This window comes from Lycium barbarum, chromosome 1, assembly GCF_019175385.1.
Source record: "Lycium barbarum isolate Lr01 chromosome 1, ASM1917538v2, whole genome shotgun sequence".
In the NCBI taxonomy this organism is placed as follows: Eukaryota; Viridiplantae; Streptophyta; class Magnoliopsida; order Solanales; family Solanaceae; genus Lycium; species Lycium barbarum.
The window spans coordinates 153,256,345-153,282,690 of NC_083337.1; the positions used below are offsets into that span (position 1 = coordinate 153,256,345).

The 26,346-nt window shown below is 35.8% G+C and overlaps 2 protein-coding genes across 2 annotated transcripts; one reads left to right on the plus strand and one right to left on the minus strand.

Annotated features, from left to right (window-relative positions):
• Positions 1-383: 383 nt before the first annotated feature.
• On the plus strand, positions 384-7,666 carry LOC132645166 (protein STRUBBELIG-RECEPTOR FAMILY 7-like). The gene is made up of 16 exons (XM_060361972.1): positions 384-1,064; positions 2,077-2,209; positions 2,327-2,398; positions 2,499-2,564; positions 2,670-2,741; positions 2,832-2,903; positions 3,144-3,215; positions 3,303-3,368; positions 3,449-3,508; positions 3,602-3,915; positions 4,637-4,923; positions 5,109-5,374; positions 6,102-6,234; positions 6,789-6,925; positions 7,028-7,184; positions 7,303-7,666. Exons 1-16 carry the CDS (start codon positions 980-982, stop codon positions 7,423-7,425), a joined length of 2,115 nt encoding a protein of 704 aa, XP_060217955.1. The 5' UTR covers positions 384-979; the 3' UTR covers positions 7,426-7,666.
• Positions 7,667-8,625: 959 nt separating this feature from the next.
• On the minus strand, positions 8,626-16,793 carry LOC132645174 (26S proteasome regulatory subunit 7 homolog A). The gene is made up of 10 exons (XM_060361984.1): positions 16,590-16,793; positions 13,325-13,406; positions 13,108-13,199; positions 12,948-13,025; positions 12,365-12,426; positions 11,410-11,554; positions 11,045-11,263; positions 10,786-10,967; positions 10,398-10,573; positions 8,626-9,053 (listed from the first exon to the last, which is right to left on the minus strand). Exons 1-10 carry the CDS (start codon positions 16,680-16,682, stop codon positions 8,896-8,898), a joined length of 1,287 nt encoding a protein of 428 aa, XP_060217967.1. The 5' UTR covers positions 16,683-16,793; the 3' UTR covers positions 8,626-8,895.
• Between the last annotated feature and the right edge of the window lie 9,553 nt (positions 16,794-26,346).

Below are 26,346 nucleotides of genomic sequence, written 5' to 3' on the forward strand. Positions count from 1 at the left end.
CAATATATAATTTACTCTATTATAACAAGTTACTAACTTACTAATTACTACGGAGTATCAATCAATATTGTTAATATATATGTAGTTACATGATATTTTTTTAAATAACATAAGTATGTGAATATATTTTATAGTGCATTCAACGTAGATCAATAATATTTGACATCTTCCCCTCTTTTTCACCAATCTTAATGTTTAATCAATACTGGTCACCTGATTACGATTAAGAATAATCTGGTTAATTTTGTACCTTAGTTACAAGTTGGAGTTCCCCAATAAACCCACAACCCGATACCCGTAACTCTCTCCCTCCCTCACATTTCTTTGTTTTCCTTTTTTAGCTATCATTCGTTCCTTCTTTCCTTCCCCCGGCACTAACTTATCAACATTAACCTATTAACTACAATTTGCTTTCGCATTATATCATTAATTTTCCAGTCCCTTTAACTTTTCCGGCAACAATCTAAATTTACAGTCAGTTTTACTGACGATATACATATAATATAGTGGTATACTTCTCCTGCATATCGATTGGTATTCATTGAATTGATCATATACATGCATGCAGGATTTATATCTGTGGCGACGTCCCAAGCAGCTTATCTTTGTTCCCTCATGATATCGATGTGAATAAAGAAATTTATTAAGGGGTGATCAGGAGTTTGGTTTCCTCTCTATATGATTCTTTAATTCCCTTATTATCAAGAGGATTACTCTTCTTTTCTTTTTTTTTTTTCTTTTTTTTTTTTGTAACAAAAAATAAAGGTGTGACAAAGCCTCCTTGTTCCCGAGCGATACAGAATTTAAATTCGATGGATCAACCTTTAAGTTATTATTACTATTGAATCCATCGAACTTTTGAAATTATGAATTCAAAATATTTAAAACTATTTGATAATATTGAGTTCATTTGAACGCCGCGGAAAAAAGGCTCCATCTGCCTCGGCCCAAGCTGGTGTTGTGGTGAAAGAGGGGCAGGATGAGCTTGGCGGTAATGGTGGCCTTACTCTTGGTCATTCTGCATGGCAGCAGCTTCGTCCATGCGGACACAGATCCATCTGACGGTCAGCTTAATTCTATATCTTTATTTCTCTGCGTCCTTGCAGTTGCATGCAGATTTTAAAAATATTACTACCGAAATTAATATATTCACGTTCTGATTAATTGGGAAGTAACTAACAAAGCTTCTTTTATTTTATTTTCAAGAAAAAGAGTTAATGGTCAAAAACACACCTGAATTATCACTTTTTCGCGAGTTTCACACCCAACTATCAGTTGTTCCTTTTTTTCTTTTCTTTTACTTGAACTATCACTATCTATGTATTAAAACACACCTCATTAGGCTAACTATTAGTCGTTCCCTTTTTCTAACTGAACTATCAACTATGTATGTTTTAATACACTGACAGTGATAATTCAGGTAGAAAAAGGGAACAACTAATAGTTTGGATGTGAAACTCGCAAATAAGTGATAGCTCAGGTATGTTTTTGACCATTATCTCTAAGAAAAAACTTATGTAAACTAAGAAAGAATTTTGCTGTTATGATGTAGAACACTTACTACTACTTTTTTTTTTTCTCAACCGGTGTCCGATATTGGTTTTGGGCCCTGATTCATCTGAACTTGCATTGTGTAAGGTTCGTGCAAGGTCCATTAGGAACGGCTGTTGCACTGCATAGCTGATGCCTTTTCTCTTTATTATTTTGGTTTGGTAATAAAGGTGAACTTTGCCAGCTAGCTAGGCTGCTAATTTCAGTGAAAAGCCTGTGGAAAATCCAAAGTGTTCACAGAATAGCTTAAAACTTGTGGTCCTAAACAAGTCATGATATTGATGTGGCTATACGAGCATCTTATTAAAGATTTAAAAAAGGAATTCTATAGTATTTTCTTTTTGATAAATAGAAAATCGTCATTTTTATTAACTGGAATGAAGTATTGTTTGATTTTAATTTTTTTCAAGTTGTTCTTAATCTATCGCTGTGCGTGAATTTATATATTCTCAATGAAACATCAATTCAGAATAAAGCTTGAAATGAAAATAATTTTTGTTGGTTGCCTGCAACTTTGATTTTCAGCTTCTGCACTGACAGTGATGTATAGCTCTCTAAATTCACCGGGGCAGCTTACAAAGTGGAGATCATCAGATGGTGATCCTTGTGGAGAATCCTGGAAAGGTGTTACTTGCTCGGGCAATAGAGTGACTGAAATGTAATGCTACTCTTCACCATCCTATCATTTTCCAATATGCATTTTATTTGATGACTTCTCGTTAGTTAATTGATTTGGCAATTGCTCATTTTCAATTTTCATTTCATTTTCCTTCAGCCAGATATCCGGTCTAGGACTCTCTGGATCAATGGGATACCAATTAACAAGTCTGACATCTGTAACCAACTTGTAAGATGATCAATGGCATTAATTACTATTTCCTTGACTAATCCTTCTATAATTTGTATTTAAATCCTAAAATGTTGTAATCCTTGGGGTTAATTTGCAGTGACATATGTAACAATAATCTTGGAAACCAGATACCTTACCAGCTTCCTCCAAACGTGCAGAGACTGTATGTGTTAATATATGATTTTTTTTTTCCTGTTCTCAATTCCAGGCTCTAGTTTTTTTAAAAATTACTTTACATGTATATCTGACCATTTGCCTCGTAACACAGTAACCTTGCTGGTAATAGTTTTACTGGTGGCCTACCTTATTCTATCTCACAAATGAAGTCTCTTCAATACTTGTAAGTGAAATCTAAAACTAAATTGACCTCTATAGTACAACTAGGCTCATTGTGTTAATTTTCTTTCTAATTGTACACGTCTGATTGTAGAAATGTGAGTCATAATCAAATTCAAGGAGAACTCAATGACATGTTTGGATCACTTTCTTCTCTTAACACACTGTAAGGCCTATTTCTCCGTTTTCTTATATAGACGGATATTACCCTGTTATGATCGAGATTTTCAATGTATCATGTACTATTCTCGATGGATTTATAAGGTATCTTCGGTTTATTATGTAAATTCTTGCTGCCAAGTGAAAGTTCTAGAGCCTTCAACATGTATCTTTCTTCTTCTCAGTTAATTACATTTATGCTTTATCACATGTTGCTTATTTTGTATTGTTTACATTTATGCTTCAGGGATATCTCTTTCAATTCAATGACTGGTAAACTTCCTCAAAGCTTCCAGTCAATGACTAACATGAAGAAAATGTAAGACCAATATCTTCCGATTCATTATTGTACTGTATTCGTTGAGTGTCCTCCAAAAATTGAACTTTCCAGTATTGTATTTTGCAGTTACCTGCAGAATAACCAGTTTACAGGAAATATTGATATCCTCGCTGACCTTCCTCTTGATGCTTTGTGAGTTAGGCACATATTTTTTCATTTCCCGACTTTCAGTTACATATATTGTTTGACATGCTGATTCTTACATGCTTTAGGGATCTTGAAAACAATCAGTTCACTGGTGCGATTCCTGAGAAATTGAAAGGGATAATGCAGTGAGTGTTTCATTTTGTCAATTATTGTTCATCCTTGAAAATTTGTAGAAAATAACTTTCTAACTCTACTCGGGATTTGTGATATAATTGTAGAAAATCTAACAGTAACACAGGAAGCTCAGGGCCTGTGCCTCCATCTCCACCTGGTGCACCTACAACGAACAGGTCCAGTACTCGAAGTAACAAATCCAGAGGCAATGGCAGCCCTTCAAATGGTGGAGGTAGCAGTGATAATGGTGAGAAATCTGGTATAGGCAGTGGAGGTGTTGCAGGCATAGTGATATCAGTTTCAGTGGTTGGAGCAGTTGCGGTAATATTTATTATCAAGAAAAGACGCAGAAAGTCGTCAATAGACATAGAAAAACTTGACGTTCAGCCATTTGCTCTTGATTCACAGGAGGTAAAAGGTATATTGCGTTATGGCCTTTTTTTTGTCAGTTGAGAAACATAGCTGGTCATTTGACTGATACTTACTTCAATATATCAGCATTTAGTCCACATGTTATAAATCAAATGTTACTTACCCCGGTGGTTAATATGGAAAATGAGCTTTGCTGCTGGACTGTAGCCTTTAATTGATTCATAAACTATTAATGTAGCCTTGCAAGGGATTTTGCTCATCTAGAGTAGAAATAACAAAGAAGGAACAAACTTTACTATCATACTTTACAAGTTGATGGACTCTTAAAGGTCCAATCGTAAAAAGAGACAAAAGTTTCTAGCTTAAAGCTACAAAGACTTGATGTTAGAAATTCAGCGGACTTTAAAAGAGGTTCAGAGTTACCTGGTGCTTTTGAAGCTTGACAGTAGAAGGGAATAATTCAGTTTTATACTCTCTTTTGGTGGATAAGATCCTTTCTTCCATGTTATTTAGTTTGAATATAGAGCAGAATTTATTGCAGTACATCAGCAAATCTTTTGGCTAGTTTGAAACTCAGCATCCTTGATTACTGAAATGTAGATGTCTTTATGTAAGACCACTCTTACTCGGGATGCAATTTCTGTATTGTCATTTGATCAGAGTTCCAACTTACGTTTGCCCTTTTTTAATTATTAGTAATATTGTTTTCATTCTTGTGTTAGCTTTGATACCTGGATTTTCTATTCATCCCTCATTTTTGGCTGTAGAGATAAAGCTTAGCCAAAATTCCTCCACAACAAGTGTGAAAGCTGTTGAAACTCCCACTGCAATGTCTCTAAAACCTCCACCTATTCATCCTCCGAAATCCTTGGATGGAGATGACGTCTCAGCAAAACCCGTTGTTCCTCAGCAGAAAGCTAGGACAGCTCAAATAAATGCTGAGCAATATTCAATTGCAGACCTACAGATGGCTACTAATAACTTCAGTGTTGAAAACCTTATTGGTGACGGATCCATTGGGAGTGTATATCGGGCTCACTTTGACAATGGCAAAGTAATATCTCTTACTTGTAGATACCCATAAAAGAAAAAGAAAATCTGGATGATAAATTCTTTAACTGATGCAAGTGTAACTTTAAGCAAAGTTCAGTTAACTATTTCTTGTTACAGCTAACATTCTCTATGCTTATTAAAGTGATCCTAAACGTTTAAGTTCCTATTTTATTTCAAATGCTGTAGGTTCTCACTGTCAAGAAACTTTATTCATCTGAGCTCCGGAATCCTGAAGATTTTCTCAAGATGGTTCCTGACATATCCCAGCTGGATCATCAAAATGTAACTGAACTGGTAGGTTATTGTTCAGAGGATGGGCAGCACCTACTGGTTTATGAATTCCACGAAAATGGTTCTCTGCATAATTTCCTGCATCGGATGGATGAAGATAGCACGAGACTAACATGGGATAGCAGACTCAAGATTGCACTTGGGACAGCAAGAGCGCTAGAGTGAGTTTCATAATCTCCAAAATTACTTCATTGAGCATCACATAAAAGTAATGCAGGTTGGAGCAAACTTTTGTTAGATTAATTTCTGGTTTTTTCAATGGTTAAATTACCCTATCTATCATAAATATTCTAGTATAAACAAACTAACATCATGAAAGTAAATCGAGCACTTAGTCTTGGGTTGCAATCTTTTTTTTTTTCTCTATAATTGAGAATTCTCCAACAACCGGTGACGCATGGTTCGAAACTTGGTCAATAATGCCCCCCCCCCCCCCCCCCTCTCCTCCTCTTAGGCTTTTGTCTGTTAAAAGGTTTGGACCTATGATGTGCAACTAACCCATACATCACGTCACGTGTTGCGCTCTTACCATTAGACCAAAGCCCTGGGGGTGTCTCAAGTTGTGTTTTTTACTGATAGACATTCTTTAGTTGACTTTCATTTAATTTCACAGGTTTAAACTGGAAAGATCACTGAATGTAGAGCTTTAGTTTTCCTTAAACATTGATGACTAGTATGTAAGCATGTAAAGGAGTTTCATTATTTCAAATGCAAAAGCAATTAATGTTGCCTGCTGCATATTATCTTGAAGTTCTAGAACACAAAGTATGCAAGCTTTCCATTAGATAGCTAATCAAAGCTTCACAATAAATCTTCTGTTTGTAGTTGCCACCTCTACAGTTTTTATGAGTAGGTTTATTCTACAAGCTAAATTTAAGCATTTTGCAGGTATCTGCATGAAGTTTGTTCGCCATCTTTAGTTCACAAAAATATCAAATCTGAAAATATTTTACTTGATGCTGATCTCAATCCTTATCTATCGGACAGTGGATTGGCAAACCTTATGGCTGATGTAGATCGGGTAACGACTTGTGTTGTGCCTTACTCTAAAGTGTTCTGTGGGATTCTTTTGAAAAATATTCTCATGCAAATATAACTCAGTTTCATATAAACAAAATAGGCATCTGGGAGTCGATATATTGTTTTAGTTGAATGTCATGGTGAAGAATAATTGTCATAGACCATAGAGCAAAATGACTTCACACACACATGCGCGAACAATTCCAAAAACCTCTCATGCATTTTAGTTTTGATTATATTAGATTGAATCAACCATTTCGTTTACATAAGAAGAGTCAAGAAGAAATAGTAATTCTGTAAAATATTGAGCATGAGAACTAACTACATACGGGATAAAGCTTATCATAGTAAGAAAAGAAAAAAAGATTATATTCCCAGTATAAATAAAGCAGTATCCAGTGTGGTCTTTTTGATGAATTCAAGTGTCCTGTTTCCTGCGCTTCTGTATACCATTCAGTATAAGTTCAAGATTTTCTACTGTTTGTACAATTTTCTAAAGCTTCACATCAGTATCTTCAAAAAGGCTTCAACTTGGACCTTTTTTTCCCCCTATAGGGATTGAACCATAATATAGAGTCTGGATATGGCGCACCCGAGGCTGCTATCTCTGGAAAGTGTACAACGAAGAGTGATGTATACAGCTTTGGAGTTGTTATGTTGGAACTGTTTTCTGGACGAAAACCTTTCGATAGGTAAAGTTATTTAAGCACATACATTTTCCAATCCAAATCTGTTGAAAGGGAGTTTAGAGAGAAATTATATTTCTAATAATATGTTTGCTCTTCTATACTCAGCTCGAGAACAAGATCTGAACAGTCTTTAGTTAGATGGGCAACACCTCAGCTCCATGATATTGATGCCCTGGAAAAGATGGTCGATCCAGCGCTCCGTGGACTCTATTCTGTTAAATCTCTGTCTCGGTTTGCTGATGTTATTGCTCTTTGTGTTCAGGTAATCTATTATTTTGGGTTGACAGAGTTGGTTCAATTAATAAATCTGCTATATATGCTCTTTTTTTTTTTTTTTTCAAGAATGTTGTTCAATGGTTGTTTCTTATATGTTGTGTCAGCCCGAGCCTGAGTTCCGACCACCGATGTCAGAAGTGGTACAAGCATTAGTTCGGCTGGTGCAACGAGCAAACATGAGCAAGAGGTTATACGGTAATGATCAGGATCCAGATGCTCAAGACTAAGACCGGCAATATAGACTTACTCCCTTTGACTATTCCAGCAATTTCTCTAAATTGTTTGCTGTTTATGGGAGATTACAATCAAGATCTCGTTCAGTGCAGTGTATTCCATTAATACCAGATGCTAAAATCTGTTCTCCGCACTAAAACACATATAGCAATAGTAACTTGTCTTAAGCAAGAACCATATTAACACATACATGAATGGATACCGGCATTTGTACAATGTTCCTCAACATTGTTATACACGGCAGATTATAATCGACATCCGATCGATAATATGCAACTTTTAAGCACAAATTAGAAACCTGATAAAAATTCATCTTAATTGAAATACACTGATGAAACTGTCATTCTTCAGAAGAAATGAGAAAACTGAAAAATTTATGTTAGATGAAATGCAGCATATTTATATTCTTTAGCAGAGAAAATCAGAACTACTGAACTAGGCAAAACACGATTTCAGTAACCACTATGTTGCATCCAAATCTAGAGTTCTACTTAAATGATGAGCCACGGACAACGTAAGGTACACCTACATACGCCTGTGCTTGTTTGCTCTAACACGGACCAAAAAAATTGGTTAAATTTGATGTCAAGTTCAACTCAAAAACCAGCTCAAAATGACATAATTCACGGAGACAAGCGTTTCGCTTGCTTTTGTTATATGTTGATGGAACTATTTTAGTTTAACTACTGCTTCATTAGGAAAACTAAGGGAAAATAGTTATTAGTTCTAACAGTTAGTTTGCAGTATAAAGAAAACCGACTTACCATTTTTTAAAACAAAAAGCCATTGATCCAGAGCATAGATTTTCTCGGCAACAGAATTATATCTGCTCCAACTAAGCGCAGTTTATCGAATGTTGATTCCTACTGCCTTTTTCTCTATCTTGTCCTGAGGCAAGTCGCAATAATGCCGAAGAGCGAGCACAACCCAGTGCTCCTCTGGAGGCAGTGGTTTATACTTCCATAGCAATTATTATGGCACCGCTAATTTACAAGACAACGTCTTTGAAGGTGTGCTTGAGGCAACACCGGGATAAGAAGAGCTAAATTATCTGAACGCAAGCAGAAGATAGAAACAAGACTTGTCTCCTACCCTGACAAGCAGAAGATCTGACAGCAGAAGTCACCATTATCCAACTTTTGAACATATATATTTCACGGGTATGGAATTTAAGATGAGTGAAATGGGAAGGCTATCAGAAATTACAGCTTCTTAGATTTAACTCAAAACAGCAAATTGTGAGACATTACAATGCACATGTTGGTCCTGTTTTTGTTGGCAACAGCCAGAAGCATCCGGAGATTAATAAGCAGGTATAGAAGTCTAGTAGCCAGACAGGTGATGAAAAGGAGGATACAGCATAATTATCAAATACAGTACACATGATAATTAAAAATCAAACAGCAATGTCACTCCTTTCCTGCCAGTGCTCGATCGTTTGTGCCAAATAGGAAGTAGCTCAATCAATTGTAGACCATGTACTTCGGTGTAGCACTGAATTTCTGATATCCTTTAATGACCTTATTGACGGCATCTAAAAAGTCTTTCTCAGTAACAGTTTTCCTCCTTGCTCGAATAGCATACATTCCAGCCTCCGTGCACACACTTCTTATGTCAGCTCCTGGAATAAACGACATCGATGAAAAAGTCAAAACTACTTCTCTTTACAACAATATCTTGAAATTTTAAGTGATACATACAAGTGAACTTATACTTCTCCTAAAATAAATACAACTGAACTTATTATTCTTTAAGTGAAGGTAAACCTTCTCTAGTAAATCAACCATCGCTCTCTATGAAGTTCCAGAAACATCCCGACATATTACATAGACCTCCAAATTTGCCACCATCACTTTCGTCATATTGTTGAAATGCCATAGAGTTAGCAAAAGCAGCTAGCTTAGGCCAAATTCATTCTTCAAATACATCAAACTAAATTATAACATCAACCTCTTCCAAACTTCAACTCTGGGTTCTGCTACCTTAACTTGGCTTTAACTGGTTGATGGACAAGCCCAAAGAGGTCTCATTCTGTAAGTACTCACCTAGAATTCCTATTGATATAATCCCCTCCAACATTATGGGTACCAAACCAAGTAATCTAAGCTCCCCTACGACATTAGGTATGTAAACCTCAAATTTCATTTCAGTAGAAATATTCAAGATTACATTAATAGACTGCTCTAGAACAGTTAAGAGATTTTTTTTATTATTATTTATTTTTTTGGGAAAATTGTACGTGCCCTCCTATCAATCAACAAGAGAAGTCCGTCATCATGGAACAAAAGTAAAGTTGGATTCAGAATGTAACAAGAAAATATTGGAATGAGAATAATAGTGGGTGCCTTTGCTGACACTTGCACAGGATACAAGCTCATACAACCAAGCAACTCCTGATTGAAACTACCAAAGGACTATACACCTTCCTCTCAATTTTGACTCAGCATGACAATTAAGATGAAAGGTTTGATTTGTGCATTGTGCTTCAATAAGGAAACTTGTGGAAGCTGCAAGTTAGTTTATACTTTTTCAAGAATTGGAAAACAAGCAAAGATACACTTGAAAAGTATGGCACATTTTACGTTTGAATTATGTCGATGTTTGTAGCTGCAGCAGTTACAAAATCTGAAAGTTGTCAGACTAGGTTTGGCAAAGAAAACGTCAGGGTTTAAATTTAAAATCTCAGAAATTGTGAAATCATATAGAATTAAATAATTGCTGAAATATGTGCAAAAAAAATTGAGAAATTAAAAGTGAGTTCAGATGTGGTGGCACTTCCTCTTCTAGAAGATTATTATACGTTCTGCCCAGACAAAAAAAGGAGGGAATTATAATCAGAGAAAGAGCTTTCTAATAGAATATTGTGCACAAGTTAGATATCAAATATGAAATTGATGTTTAATATGCAACTTATGGAGCAATACATGAGACATTCTTTTATATATGTCGAAGCCTATGAGATTACCTGTGGAGTTTGGACAGAGACGTGCCAAAAGTTCAAATCGAATATCCCGCTCACAGTTCATTGTCCGTGTATGAATCTTAAATATCTGGGTCCTACTTTCCAGATCAGGCAGACCAAACTCAACTTTTCGATCCAAACGTCCAGGACGTAGCAATGCTGGATCAAGTGTATCAGGCCTGGAAACAAAAACAAAAAGAAGTTACATTTGAGCAAGAGTAACAAGCTGCATTATAGCAGTTAGCCACCAAATACAATAGCCATGTATAACACCCAGTTTGAAGCACTCATTTATCAGGCTGCAAATAGATCACCCAAAGTTGTCCCAGCAACTGCAAGCCACAAGAGAGACTACTGGGACGAAAAGCTAAAACAAAGAGAGAACATTAACCTGTTGGTCGCCATGAGAACCTTAATATTCCCCCGAGCATCAAATCCATCTAGTTGGTTCACAATTTCAAGCATGGTGCGCTGGACCTCATTGTCTCCACCTACACCATCATCAAATCTTGCACCTCCAATGGCGTCTACTTCATCGAAAAAGACAATGCATGCCTTCTTAGAGCGTGCCATCTGCCATACCAAAAATCCAGTCAGGAATCAAACCACAACAACTTGCTTAAAATGTTGCCAACACTGTTACTTCTGACCTGAAAAAGTTCACGAACCATCCTAGCTCCCTCACCAACATATTTCTGAACAAGCTCACTACCAATAACACGAATAAAGCATGCGTCTGTTCGATTTGCCACAGCTCTAGCAAGCAGTGTTTTACCAGTACCAGGAGGGCCATAGCAGAGAACACCCTTTGGGGGATCAATTCCAAGTTTCACAAACTTCTCAGGGTGAAGCATGGGCAATTCAACAACCTGTAGTTAAAAGCAAAATTTCATTAAGCAGGTAAAAATATCAATCAACTTTGCAAATGTCAAAAAGATACAATACCAGGAATTTTAAGCATAACAAGGTCAGAGTCAGACAGATAACAAACAGCATAATATACAATCATGAATACCTCTCGCATCTTTTCAATTTGTTCCTTGCATCCACCAACATCATTATATGTCACATCAGGCTTCTCCTCAACTGTCATCATGGTAACACTAGGATCAATTTTGGGGGGCAATGGAATCTGAATCTGATATTTATTCCGATCAACCCTGCAACAATAACAATAAGGTCTGAGAGACTGACAAGATTTAGTAAAGCAGAAGTTTTGGCTAGTTTATCATTGTTATACAATGAACTAGATTTTCCCGCTAAAGTTTCTTTGTTCCACCGATAAAGCATGAGACTACCTAACACTAGGTATCCCAATACCAAAAGAAAGCTAAGCAATTCAATTCCATCCACAAGGATTGTAGCACATAATATTGTCATAAAAGTGCAAATGTCAAGCTTTGAGACCAACAATAAGCAAAGAGATATATTTTATCAGGTTAGGTGAATCCACCACGCCACTTAAGCCCATAAGCTATGCTGCTCACTCCACAAAAAAGCCGTTGGATGCGTGTCAGATCCTCCAAATATAGTACATTTTTAGAGAGTCCGACAACATTTCTGGAGAGTTCGTGCAACATAGGCCATAAGTGCTACTTCAACCATCCATCAAGGACATGAGTACTGTGATTAAGTGGACGGTGGGGAATTGAGCAGGCACATTAAGCGAAAGCTCCAGATAATCATCCCCAATAAAGCAATGGATAAGTAGTTACTGCAAATCCTCATCAGTTCTCGGTAAGATCACTATGTTCTAAGGGATCCCTATGTTGCAGTCACAAGCTTCCTTTGACAAACTCACTCTTGTGCAACATGACTTATTACTCTCAAATACAGCTACTAGAAGATAATACACAGTAACTGCTTTTGCTTAAGAATACTACTTCAGAAGCTTTTTTCTTTTAGAGATGTAAGTATCTATTTAGGGGGGGGGGGGGGGGGGGGGGGGGAGAGAGAGAATAAGAATTTACCCGACTCGCATGCCTTCTTCTATATCGGTTGGTGAAACTTTGTCACCTAATCCAACAACAAACTGCCGGTATAAGATGAGCATGGTCAAAAAATGTGATCAGAGTCCTTTCATTCAAGAGGTGAATCCAACAAATAATGCTGCGCATACTTCCGTGATGACTAAAAACATAAAATCATACACCCGAACCCAAAGAAAAGGGTAAAACCTTTCAGACTGAAGACACAATAACTCGAAACATGTCACTTACCAAAATAATAAATATTAACATAGAAAATGTCCAGCTTATAAGATCAACATACTCTCGTAGAAGAAGGATTGGTAAAATTAACAGTTTCACTATTCATGATAACCAGATTTTTCACATGTTTAAATTGAATATCTCATTATTATCAAGCTTAACACCTTTTTCTTATGTCTTGTTAAGGAAAACATTCGATACACTATAGCTCAGATATAGATTTTGATTCTCCAGGTTTAACAGTAAACCTGGCTTTCCAGGCACCCTTCTTCCAGATACCCATACGAATCCAATAGAGGTGTTGCTACAAGATAGAATTGAACACTGGAAAGCATGATAATACCTTTGCAATTTGCTTGACGTTTATCACGTATTTGGCATCTTCAGTGTTGGGGCTAATTATCTTTGTACATCTGGCAACCTGCTCCAAAAGAATTCAATTAAAGCTTCAATCTAACTGAGTAATAAAAGAGCAACGGATTTGTATTTCCATAAAACCATACCTGAAGAGGCTGCTCCTCCTGCATCATCTGTTTATCAGAAACCAGATCCCATTGACTTGGTGCAGCTAACCCGGTGTCAGACTCCTTAATACCTACGGTAAATTAATAAGATGTAGTTCATAAGAATATGCAACAAAGAATCACAAGGTTTAACAAAAACAAAAAGAAGTCCCTTTACATAATCAAATACAAAATCAACAAGAAATATAACACATACCACATAAATCATTTATCTTTTTGGCCATTTCCTTGATTTCCTTTTCAGCTTTCTTTATGCTGGTCGAATAAGGTCCCAGGCCCTGTACAAATCATTATATTTTGTTGACAGGTCATAAGAACAATTTATAAATTGTGAACTGCCAGTGGGCCAACGCAAGAAACATATAATTACAAATTCTGCAATTCCCAATCATATCTTGCATTTCATCTATAGTGCAGTTCACGTAGAAGGGTCATATTGCACCAAACAGCTAGCAAAGAAAAACATATAATATTAAAGCTAAATATGTTCCTCCCTTTGCTTCAAATTTTTTTATATTTTTTCAGGCCATACAGTCAACCATGTGGCATGAGGTTCGGTGTTCCAAGTCTTGAAGGACTTTTTGGTAAATCCCTGTCTTTTCCAGCAGTGTCTCAAGTATGGAATTTGGCATGGTCCAACTCATGTCAGAAATTGCCAGAAACATAACATTCTAGTACATTATTTGTACAAATTTGATATTAATGAAAAAACAACCACCACACACTATTATGAACACAAAAAAAAAAACAGAGGATTTTTTTAAGAAAAAGATGAAGCTGAATATATAGTTGGCAAGCTAAAAACGTGATGTTTTTTAAAAGGGTCAACACGACCCAAATAATGCAGATAGTGTATTTAGCATAAAGATGCCAAAAGTTGTGACACTTGACCTGGACAAACACCATTTCCGTTTTTCAAAGTGACTGTATAAATGTCTTGCTATGTGCACCTGTTTGTGCAAGTAACTACACTTTTTTTAACAACGACGGTGTTTGGACCAATATGTGCGCACCTCGCTGATTCAATCTGATACCAGCAGTCTCCCAATCCTCCCACCAGTGCATGCATCAGCTAACTTTACCTACCAAGCTCAGTCAGATGATGAGAAACAACCTCTTTTCTTTTTTTTTTTTTCTTCGGCTGGGATCTGAACCCTGGTGTTCCATGATTCTTGTTCGAGCTTTGCGAACCGTGGTAAATAAACATGCTCACATGCGGTATTTATGTGAATAATCAATATCGCATTCACAAACTATGAGCAAGGACTAGATAACCTGATTACATATTGTAAATAACCACTCATGAGATTATGAGAAAATTTAATTCATGTGGCTTGGTTTCCAAATTACAGATTTGGCAACGATGAGGTCTCGGGTTCCAATCCCAATGAAGGCAAAAAATACTAGGTGAACTCTTCCCATCTGCCTAAGACTTGGTAGGCAGAAAAAAGTATATATCAAATATTTGTGCCATAAGCCTTCTTCAATTCTTCTTAGAACTTAATAATTCTCAAAATATATATATATATATATATATATATATATATATATATATATATATATATATATATATATATATATATAAGACAATTTTCTTCTATTTTTTGCCCTCAAAGCTTATAGCTCAAGTGACAAAGGTGAAGGGACGTGTGACTTAGACCAAACACCAAGGTTCGAGCCCTGCGCTATACAACTTAAGCCTGGTAATTTAGTGGAGAAGGGTAGAAGGGCAGGCCATTATACCCAAGCCTTGAAAGTAAGGGTTGGCCCCGAACGGATTTTTCAACTGTTTTAAAAATAAATAAAAAACTCTTTATCCATGCATAACAGAAGAGCGTCAATGCCCTAGAGTAACATAAACCTACCAGGCTCTCATGCATTAGCTCAATAGATGAGGAATCAGCTATGATGATGGATGGAGATTATGTAGGAGAACAAGAACTCCCACTGGAAGTATAAAATCAGAAAGCAACAAATAAGGAACAGGAGATCACATTGACCACACATGTGCCGCTGCATTTTACCAAATTTGCACAAGAATTGTTCGGACACAAGTATAATTCATATTTGCAGAGATATAAACGTTCTGATATGTTTCTGCCTCTCAAACATGGCATGTAGTCAGGTGGAGACTGGAGAGGGCTTGAATCTTTTAAAAAAGAAACAATGAGCCACAAAATACAAATTAGAATGCACAAAAAGAAAAGAGAAAAGAGTTGATATAAGCAACATAAGTAAAATAACGGATCCTCTCAGACCATAAAAATTATAGTCTATGCTATGACCAATTCTGGTAACAAGCCTCAGAAGTGATTTAGCAATTCCATGGCTGCATATGCGGTTAAGCATGCGTGACCGCTCAAGGGCTTTCTAGAAAGGTGGCAAGAGACGACCAAGGACCCTATGTTGATACTAGAAACGTAACTTTAGAGGCTGTTACTAGATAGAACGAAGCTACACCCAGGGGCAAAATTATTTCCCACTAAGGCATGCACCTTGATTGACTTGATTTCTTCCATTTAATCGGTCTTAATGCAGGTAGATCAAATTGCATCGGGATTGGGAGGAATGTTCCGATAATTGAATTATCTGTAGGGCTATGCTCTCAAGACCAATTCACTTGAGTGAGAAAATATAGAGTGGACTTTCCTGTTAAGCTATATTTAAGTAGGTTCACAGCTAAGTTCCTGTTTCTAGAGAGTAGATGAGATTTGGAAACATGCTCAATGTCATTTGATTGAATAATGGAAGAAGCTCTGAGAATAATGAAAAAGGGAGATGCTGCAAGCAACCTTAACAACAAACCCTCCACCTAAATCCTAATAAACGGAAATCACTAACTTCAAGAGCTCTAGGGTGTGTCTAGTATGGAGGAAAACATTTTCCGGAAAAAAATGTTCCCTTGTTTGGTTGGTCAAAATATTTTGGAAAACATTTTCTCTAGGAAAACAAGTTCCTTCAAATTGAGAAAAATGACTTCCCTAATGGAAGTAGGTAAAACAAGCTCCATGAGTGACTTCCAAGTTCATTGTCCCCTCCCCCACCCACTCAACACCCCCATCCCCCACCCCTTGACCACCCCACCCGCCGCCTCCCCCGAACCACACTCCCTACCCATCCCACCTCCATAGTGTTTTGGAAGATTACATATCAACACTCTTGGGATAATATTTTTTTGCTTACGTATCAAACACTAGATAATAAGTAAGAAACTCACTTGTTTTCCAAGAAAACATTTCCCTTCATACCAAACACACCCCTAGTGTTCTTCAAGTTCCAAACAACAGAAACAGACCAAACAATAATAGCAAAACCATAATTTCGAAAAATTCACGACATTAACCTAATTAGTCAACAGTCGGCAATGAAACATTAACAATTCAAAGAAAACTAAAAGCAACAGGTAAAGCCAATAATGAATGTAAGAAATCAGGGTTAAAAAGAAGGGGAAGAAAGAGTACATAAGTCTTGAGTAGAGCAATGTCATCTTCATCTAGTGGCGGTGGGTTCTTCTCGTCCTTGATCTCATCTTCTATATCTGCTGCGGGTGCCATTGATTTCAGATATGTTCCTTCTTCTAACAAGAAAAGAAAAGATCTGTGTTTTTTTTTATTTTTCTTGAGAAACAAGCAATAAGGAAAGTATAAGAACAATGAGATCTCCACACGTTATAAAAACCCGGTACATGGGGCGGATATATCCAAAAGCGAAATAAAAGGCCCAAATTCTTAAATTGCCCTTCTTTTGGGGTGTCTTTAAATTTTGCCCTTCGGCTAAAATTTCTTGAAGAAGGAGAGGAGCAAATGATCAAAATAGTCACTAATGAGGCAAGTACTTTAAAATAGCACTACAACATAATATTTCATACAACCTTTGGTTAGGTTCAGGTATCTGAAAATGATGAAAAATAAAGAGATCTCCATAAGTTATGTCGTATTGGAACCGATATCAAATGACGGTCGACGGTATCTATTGATATAATGTAGCGCTCAATATTATAAACGGTGACGAGGATCTTGAACTTAAATCTGTCAAAGAGTGGACAGAAAATGGTGAGAAAGTACCATGTATTTGTGTAATTGGTGCACTTATATTTCTTGCTCTTATAATTCATGAGATAATATTTTTATTAATGTGCTAGCAAGATATAATTTTACCTCTACGTGGAGATACTCAAGTAAAGTCAAATATTGGTATAGATTTATTTTTTCTAACCATATTGTCAAGGATTTGTTGGTTATGCAAATGCAGGAAGATTATATGCTCTATGTAACATTCGATGGCACGCAAGTTATTTATTTGCATATGGGTGTTGCCATATTTATATTGTTCTGCTAAAGTCAATTATTTGCTATTTACGCAAATCATGCAAAGATAACAATGATCGTGAAGCAAGCAAATGCCATATTGATATCGGGATGAGCTCAAGGATGTAACATCTTTGTGGATGTGAGTTGGTCACAAAGACATGACCAATATCAACACTTGGAAAGCTGGTATATAAGATCATTGGAAGGCATCATCAACAAGAATTGATACGTTGAAGGTGGAATAAAATAAAACACATCTCGCTGAAAGTTATTTTCACACGCGATCTTCAAAGGAATGGTGAAAAGATATTCAAGAAATTCAAGTGATAATTTAGCAGATTGTTTAACGACAGCATGGTCAACCTCAACATTTGAGAAGCTGATATACAAGATTTGAATGTGTCATCTTCGAAATATCAAATGATGTTATTATCAGGGGGAGTAAAATGCGCGCTGCACTCTTTTTTCCTTAGTCGAGGTTTTGTCCCACTGGGCTTTCCTGGCAAGGTTTTTAACGAGGCAACAGATAATGCGTATTACAAGATACATGTACTCTTTTTCCTTCACTAGGATTTTTCCCACTGGGATTTTCCTAGTAAGGTTTTAACTAGGGGTGGGCGTTCGGTTCTTCGGTTCGGTTTTCGGTTTTGGTTTTTTGAAAGTGGACACCGAGCACCGCACCGAATTAGTTCGGTTCGGTTCGGTTTTGATTTTTCTAATTCGGTTTTTTTCAACACCGAACAGTGCACGGAATTAGTAGACCATATTCTTGTATGCTTTATTTTATCTTCCTCTTAAAAGTATTATTTTTCTGATAATCATTTATATACAATCAACTAATTATGTTGATTAAGATGGTATAAAAACCAATCCCAGATTGAAAAAAATGATTTAATATAGGCCACAAGTATTATTGAAGACAAATTTATTTATCCAATTTAAACCTATAGATGTTCTAAATAGTACATCTCACGTCCAAATTTTAATATGATGAACCAAACATCCGACAATAAACAAAATCTTTTTGTGATTATTATCAATTGTCTTTTATTTTGCAATATAATCTCTGAATAATTTGTTCCATTCTTGTAGGCCCTTTTGATTTTTGAATGGAAAATTTTCCAGTTGAATCTTTGATGGCTTTTGGAATTTAGCAGCTTCTTTTATTAATCGTATACATTAATTTGGGTCTGAGAGAGTGGATTGAGTGTTGTAAAAAAAATTGTATTCATGTAGCAAAAAAAAAAAAAACTTCGGTTAAACCGAAATACCGAAGAACCATTGACCCGGAACCGAACACCGAACCGAAACACCGAATTTGTCATAAAAAAAAACTGAAACCGAACCGAATCACCAAAAAATCGAACGGTTTTTCGATTTTCAGTGTTTATGCCCAGCCCTAGTTTTAACGAGGCATATATCTAACAATAGACATCCAAGGGGGAGTGTTATGAAAATATTAATGTGTGGATGTCTATTACTCCTCTACACATAACTCCCACTACTTTATGTTCTTAACTCTTGTAGAAGTAGCCCCCATTACTTTATGATCACTACTCCCACACTTTATTTCTATAACCCCAAATAGTTACTACCCATGTTTATGACACACCCTTTGGTATTCTCAATGTATTCCTATATATAATTGGGTTGTATGTAATACTTGAACATACTTGATACTTGGAAGAAATAAGAAATTCTCTCCTCTCTTTGTCACTTTATTGTTTTTACTTTCATCTTTTGATATATTGTACCAACTTTTTTAGATTGATTTTACAACCATGTTATGAAAATATTAATGTGTGGATGTCTATTACTCCTCTACATATAACTCTCACTGCTTCATGTTCATAACTCTTGTAGAAGTAATTCCCATTACTTTATGACCATTACTCCCATACTTTATTTCTATAACCCCCAAATAGTTACTACCCATATTTATGACACACCCTTTGGTGTTCTCAACAGAGGCGAATATAGGATTTCATGAGCATGGGTTCACCATTGCTTTAAGATAAGACATAAAATTTTATAGTGACATCAACTTCTCGTTGTAGATTATCCCATGGAGTTTTTTTTTGTTTTTTGGGACTTAGTATAATTAGAAATAAAGGAAAGAAAAGTCATCTAATGCAATATAAAATAAAAACACGTTTTTTACTTGGTTAATAATATAAAAAGGAAGGTCAAAAGGCAGCTTTAGAAAATAATAGCAAAAACGTGCAGGAGCTGGGGATTGAACCCGTGACATTGAGGATGTAAACATAGCCTCTACCCAGTACTCCACTCAGCCTATTTTGATCATGTATTCCTTTAGTAAATATTAGATATATTTTCAGAATTATACACATAATATATCGAGTTTAGTCAAGTGACCATGTGTTCACATGACCCAAAATTTATGCATAAATTCACCCCTGGTTCTCAATGTATTCCAATATATAGTTGGGTTGTATGTAATAGTTGGTGACTTGAACACATTTGGATGAATAAGAAATCTCTCCTCCCTTGTCTTTCTATTTCTATTGGTTACATCTTTTACTATTGTTACTCTCTTAGCTTAATTTTACAAAACGTTATCAGCACGAGTCTCTAGCCAGTTGAGTTATATTCGGGTTGTTCTACCTCCAACAGTGACGCCTAGCGACAACTTTATTGGTGCTGCCTCTTGCTGATCACTTGGGGCAACATACTGTTGCATATCTTGAATGATCACGCTGCCAGGTGATATCATAATAATCATCTCTATGAAATTTAGTTTTACTATTTTATAACATCTTTATAATCTATAAAGGTTTTGCGATCTAAACTGTTCTTACGAGAGAAGAAAAAAGATTAGTTATTTGTGGAGGAAATTAGAGTCTTACATTTTGATAAAAGCAAAATCAGTGACCTTTTTTCAATTTTTTGTTATGACCGACCCTCTATTTTTCTTTATCCTGATCTAATGTTTGCATATAAACCGGATACCATTTGGTTGTAGTTTTATTATGAGTTCATGATATCTATTGTGAGATGAATTTATTAAGAGAAATTTTTGTCTTTTTGTGAAGCCTAAGGAAAGTTAATCCCTGCCAGTTGAATACTTTCCTAACATTTTTTCTTTTGCAGAGAAGTGACGGCTATAAAATTTCATGCTTATATAGATGAGCATATTATATTGGCTTAGAAGTGGATTAAGTGCTTATAAGATTGTGTATATTTCGGATAACTCTCAGCAATTTTATTCTGATCTTGTTCTTTACTTCTGATTAGAAAATAATGAGTACTTCTTTGATACAGAAAAAGTGACTGTTGCAAAAGCCTTCTTAAGCCTTGAAACGATCGGGAGGGAAGAAAAATTTCAGAAAATGGTACTAAAACATGTCGATCTGAAATTTTATTCATACGCACAGTTGATTATTCTTCCTAATTAGACTATTCTAAAGAAATTCATGGCCGCAGTGAGTGGTAATATTTTTAAAGGATCAAAGGGTGAGCCCCATTGCACTTTGACTTATCATGCCATTATTCGAGGGTAAGACAGTGGATTCAAGTCTCATCGCACCAAGAGGTTAAGACATCTGGTTTGAGTCTGGTGCACTATGATGGTAATATAAGATATTGGGTTCAAGTCCCATTGATTTGTGGCCAAACACGCCTATATATGGATAAGACATTGGGTTTGAGTCCCGATGCACTATATTGATGATATAATGACGACTAAGGCAAAATAATGTGTAAAAAATCATAAAGCCCGTCCCACTTGATATGATCCATTGCATGAGGGAAATATGGTAGCAATGCATAAAAAGTCTAAAAGAAGACAAATGGTTTAATATGTGAATAAATGTGGGCGTGGCAAGGGACGAAAATAATAAAAGTCATCATAGTGGTAATAATAAAAGAAAGAGCACTATGGTTCTCAAAATGATCCTTAAAAAGGTTGAAGGTCACTTGTGCCTCAATGTGGTATGAAAGGTCATTGGGCACGGGGTTGTCGTGCGACCTAATTCGATAACAATTTTATAAATTCTCCATCAAAAGAAAGGAATACAATTTCAAATTGATGTTGAGGTGGGTCTATGAATATGATAAAGACAATGGGCTTGTAATGAAAATTTATGAAGCACGTATATATGATTATAGTTCATTCCTTGAAGAGAATGTGACTTGCGATAAGCATCGTGAATGCTCGCCCATTTTAAAGTAATATTTGTAACATTATGGATAAATACCACAACTCACCTCTACGGGAGGTTTGAGAGGACGTGCTCATGTATTATTGGATAAATACCACAACTTACCTCTACGGAAAAATTTAATTTGGTATAAATGGTCATTGGTCACGTACTTTTAGTACGTCACAAATATTGTGGTATGTCTTATCGTGAAACACCAAAAGGTAAAAGTAAGAAATAAGTCTTGCTTATAAGGTTTTGACCATGACCATAATGACAATTAATCCGTAAAAGGAGATGTTCACCATATGAATGGTATTATGATATATGCGGTAGTACATAATTAATTGGAGCTCTGGAAAAGCTACTTTGTTACTACCTGAAGGAATGAAATTGTTCATATTATTGGTGTTGTAGTAAGTCTAAAAAGAATTTTTTTAAGTTTCAAAGGCATTTGTCAAATATGTATTATATTGAGACTACAAATTATGGAAAGATTTTATATCTTCATATTAGTACAATCAAATCGGGTTATAAATATTTATGTGAAAGGTTACCCGCCTTTTCCTCTTGTTTGAACTATTACATAAATATGAGCATGATAATAGAGTCACATGCGATAGTAAACTAGAAGTTTACTGAAAGAAATGTTTGTTGGTATGACCGGTTGGCCATCCCGGTTCAAATGTGATGCGAAAATTATTGAGAATTCACGTGGTTATATACTAAATAAATAGCAATTCTTCAAGACTTCTCTTGTGCTGCTTGTTCTCAAGATGACAAATTGATTATTCTACCAGCTAGGGTTGGGATTGTATCCCCTGATTTTGGAACGTATAATATATATATATATATATGGGGGCCCAGTCACCTGCCATGTGGACCGATTTACTATCATATGATTTTAATAAATGCATTTATGTTATGGTCACATATGCATTTGGTATCAATTTGCGATTTGGTTATTGCAAGATTGTTTGCTCAAATTATTAAATTAAGAGCACAGTTCCAAACTATGAAAATTATGTTGATATGTTGGTTTGTATCCAAGTTGGTTTACCAGAAATTGTATGCCTCCAATTATAGCTAAACAATTGGTTATGAGAACAAATCTCCCAAAAAGAAATTTGGTTTGAGATAGATTATTTAATATGTAGCAGCATTTGTAAGCATCATGCCAACAAGTAATGCTTCTCTCCTCGAGGTTGGTTCAGGGTCAGGAACCAAGTAATTCTCGTCTAGAAATTTGAATGTGCGGTATATGATTCAAGTGCTCCACCACAACGCACAAAGATGGGTCCCCAAATAAGGTTGGGAGGTAAATGATAGATTTCCTAACATTAGGGGGAGGGATGATAAGCGGCTGGAAAATAAGGTATATGTAATGAATTATCGCTGGTATGATCCTCATTTGAAAAATAATTCAAATCGATTTCCAGACACATTTATTGACCCAAAAGTGAATATTCTATTCTAGCTACAAATGCTCCAATTCCAATTTGAATTAAAGTCCTTAAAGGACAAAGTCTATGGTGATAGACAGATCGGTTCCAAAGATAAAACTCCTTAAAGAAGGAGAGAAGCAAATGATCAAGATAGTCATACTAATGAGGCAAGTGCTTTAAAATAGCACCACGACATAATATTTCATACAACCTTTGGTTATGTTCAGCTACCTGAAAATGATGAAATATAAAGAGATCTCGGTAAGTTATGTCATATTGGAACCGATATCAAATGACTGTCGACGGTATCTTTTGATATAATGTAGCGCTCAATATTAGAAACGATGACGAGGATCTTGAATTTAAATTTGTCAAATAGTGGACAGATAAATGATGGCCAAATAAATATGCAATTCAAGTATATTTTGTTTCACTTGGAAAAGTGGTATTTTGGATCTATAGTCCAAGGACCTCAAGCTATAATGTCAGTGGGGTATAAATAAATTATTGTGTGAAAAGTAAAATGAAAAATAAAGTCGTAAGATATAAAGTACGACTTGTGCCTTGTGGCATAAAGGTTTTTCGCGAAAATCCTGGAATTATTGTATGGAGATAAGTTCTCCTGTGGTGGATGCAATGAGGTTTCTTATCAGTCTGGCAATACATGAAAAATTTGAATGCGTATAATGAATTGTTGTCATGTCTAGCTAGACAATGAAGTTTATATGAAAATCCTTGAAGAATTTAAAAGGTTTTAAAGCAATTCCACTGAGTACCCCAATGGCCATGATATCGCTTAACATTAAGAAAGATCAATTTCGATCTCATGAAAATGGTCAAAAGTACCATGTATTTGTGTAATTGGTGCACTTATATTTCTTGCTCTTATAATTCATGAGATAATATTTTTATTAATGTGCTGGAAAGATATAATTTTACTTTTAAGTGGAGATACTAGAGTAAAATCAAATATTGGTATAGATTTATTATTTCTAATCATATTGTCAAGGGTTTGTTGGTTATGCAAATGCAGGAAGATTATATGCTCTATGTAACGTTCGATGGCATGCAAGTTATTTATTTACATACGGGTGCTGCCATATTATATTGTTCTGCTAAAAGTCAATTATTTTCCATTTACGCAAATCATGCAAAGATAACAATGATCGTAAAGAAAGCAAATGACATATTGATATCGGGATGAGCTCAAGGATGTAACATCTTTGTGGATGTGAGTTGGTCACAAAGACATGACCAATATCAACACTTGGAAAGCTGGTATATAAGATCATTGGAAGGCATCATCTACAAGAATTGATACATTGGAAGAAATCTCTCCTCCCTTGTCTTTCTATTTCTATTGTTTACATCCTTTACTATTGTTACTCTTTTAGCTTAATTTTACAAAAACCACACATTCCCTTCACGGAATGGAGCATATCAAGTGTGACGGGCGTCACAATTTTTCATCAAATACACATTATTTTGCTTTTGTCATCATTATATCATAAATATGGTGCAATGGGACTTAGCCCAAACGGCATGTTAGGCCATAATTCAATGGGACTCGAACCCAACATCTCATCACATGGTGCACTGGGACTTTAACTCGATGTCTTACTCTCTAGGTGCGATGGGACTTGAATTCACCGTCTTACCCTCAACCAATGGCATAATAGGCCAAAGTGCAAATGAAGTTGTTCAATGAGGGCCTAACTTAGCAGTACTTTTATGACAATAGCAATTTATCAAAAATCAGAAACACATTTAAGAATTTATGGGAATATCATCATCAAATAAACAACAACCAGACACGGTTGCATGCATTTTATATTTAAACACAAGAATGATTCAATAAAAGCACTAAATGAAATGACCCCATATAGAAGTTTCAGTTATGGGCAGATCATATACTTCAATATAATAAATATCGTTGGGCTCTAGAAGAACTGAAGCCTGAAAGGTTCAGTTTCAGTAACTCAGTTGTCCTCCTAGCAAATTAAACTCCAGTAATATTAATTATTATCCAATACGTTTATACGAAATTCCAAGGGTCCATTTCCAATCCACAGTCATAAAATTTACAGTAAATGAAGCTCATTTTAAATAAACAGAAGGATACAACTTTTGCAAACTGTTAAGGAAAAACTAACGAGAACATTACAAAATATGGCGTTATCAACCAATATGCCAAATTAAACTCAATTAGAAAATGACATACAAACCAAATAGGACAGCAACACACAAAACTATCCATCACTGCTTTGGGACATGATCTTGCATTATGATCATCTTGATCATTTATTTCTTTTTTTTTTCGAGGATTTTTATCCTTGGAACCGATTGGTCTACCACGTTTCAGACGTGGCCTGGACTCATTTGCATTAACCGTTTGTCCTACCGGGACATCAACTCGAACTGGAGTATTTGCAGCTGGAATATGAGATTTAGTGACTCTTGGAAGGTTAGCAAATGCATCTGGCAGTTGATTTGCGACATTTTGCAAATAAATCATCTTTTGAACATCTTGCTCACATTAATTTGTTCGAGGATCTAAATGAGATAGTGATAATGCATTCCAATCTATCTCCTTTTCCAACTGCTTATGTTCTCCCCCTAATGTTAGGTATATTGATTCATCAAAATGACAATCATCAAATCTTGCTGTAAATAAATCTCCAGTCATCGGTTTTAAATATTTTAAAATTGAAGGAGATTCATACCCAACATATATCCCCAACCTTCTTTGGGGACCCATTGTTGCAAAAACAAGCTCAAAGTAACAATATAAAATATTAGAACAAGAGAAATAATATAGAATAAAACAATGTAAAGATGACTTTCTTCTTTTCTTTCAAGTGTGTAGTACATCACATATTATATCTCTATTTATACTACTCCATAGAAAGGGGATTACAAGATTGTCTTGAATAGGGCATTAACCCCTTGAGAGGTGGGAGAATATGTGGTTGTGGGAGATGAATGAGGGAGTAGTGGAGATGTGGTATAACTACATGTAATGGTGAATTAACTCCTAGAAGTTATGGACATCCACATTATCATATTTACAACACTCCCTCTTGAATGTCCGATAATGTGTCTCGTTACGCCTTATTTGCTGCCTCGTTAAAAACCTTGCCAGGAAAACCCAATGGGACAAAACCTCGATCAAGGAAAAAAGAGTGCAGCGCGTATTTTCTCCCCCTCATGAAAAGATCACTTTAGTTCTCGGAGACGACGCATTCCAATCTTGTATATCAGGTTCTCAAACGTCGAGGTTGGTAATGCTTTAGTGAATAGATC

Excerpts from the sequence above, each read along its gene's own strand:
- LOC132645166 (XM_060361972.1), top strand. The coding sequence starts at position 980 with ATGAGCTTGGCGGTAATGGTGGCCTTACTCTTGGTCATTCTGCATGGC. Across the intron at positions 2,742-2,831 it reads ATGAAGTCTCTTCAATACTT|AAATGTGAGTCATAATCAAA; the intron begins GTAAGTGAAATC and ends GTCTGATTGTAG. Across the intron at positions 3,916-4,636 it reads TGATTCACAGGAGGTAAAAG|AGATAAAGCTTAGCCAAAAT; the intron begins GTATATTGCGTT and ends TTTTGGCTGTAG.
- LOC132645174 (XM_060361984.1), bottom strand. The coding sequence starts at position 16,682 with ATGGCACCCGCAGCAGATATAGAAGATGAGATCAAGGACGAGAAGAAC. Across the intron at positions 13,026-13,107 it reads AGGAGGAGCAGCCTCTTCAG|GTTGCCAGATGTACAAAGAT; the intron begins GTATGGTTTTAT and ends CTTTTGGAGCAG. Across the intron at positions 11,555-12,364 it reads GAAGAAGGCATGCGAGTCGG|GGTTGATCGGAATAAATATC; the intron begins GTAAATTCTTAT and ends TTATTGTTGCAG.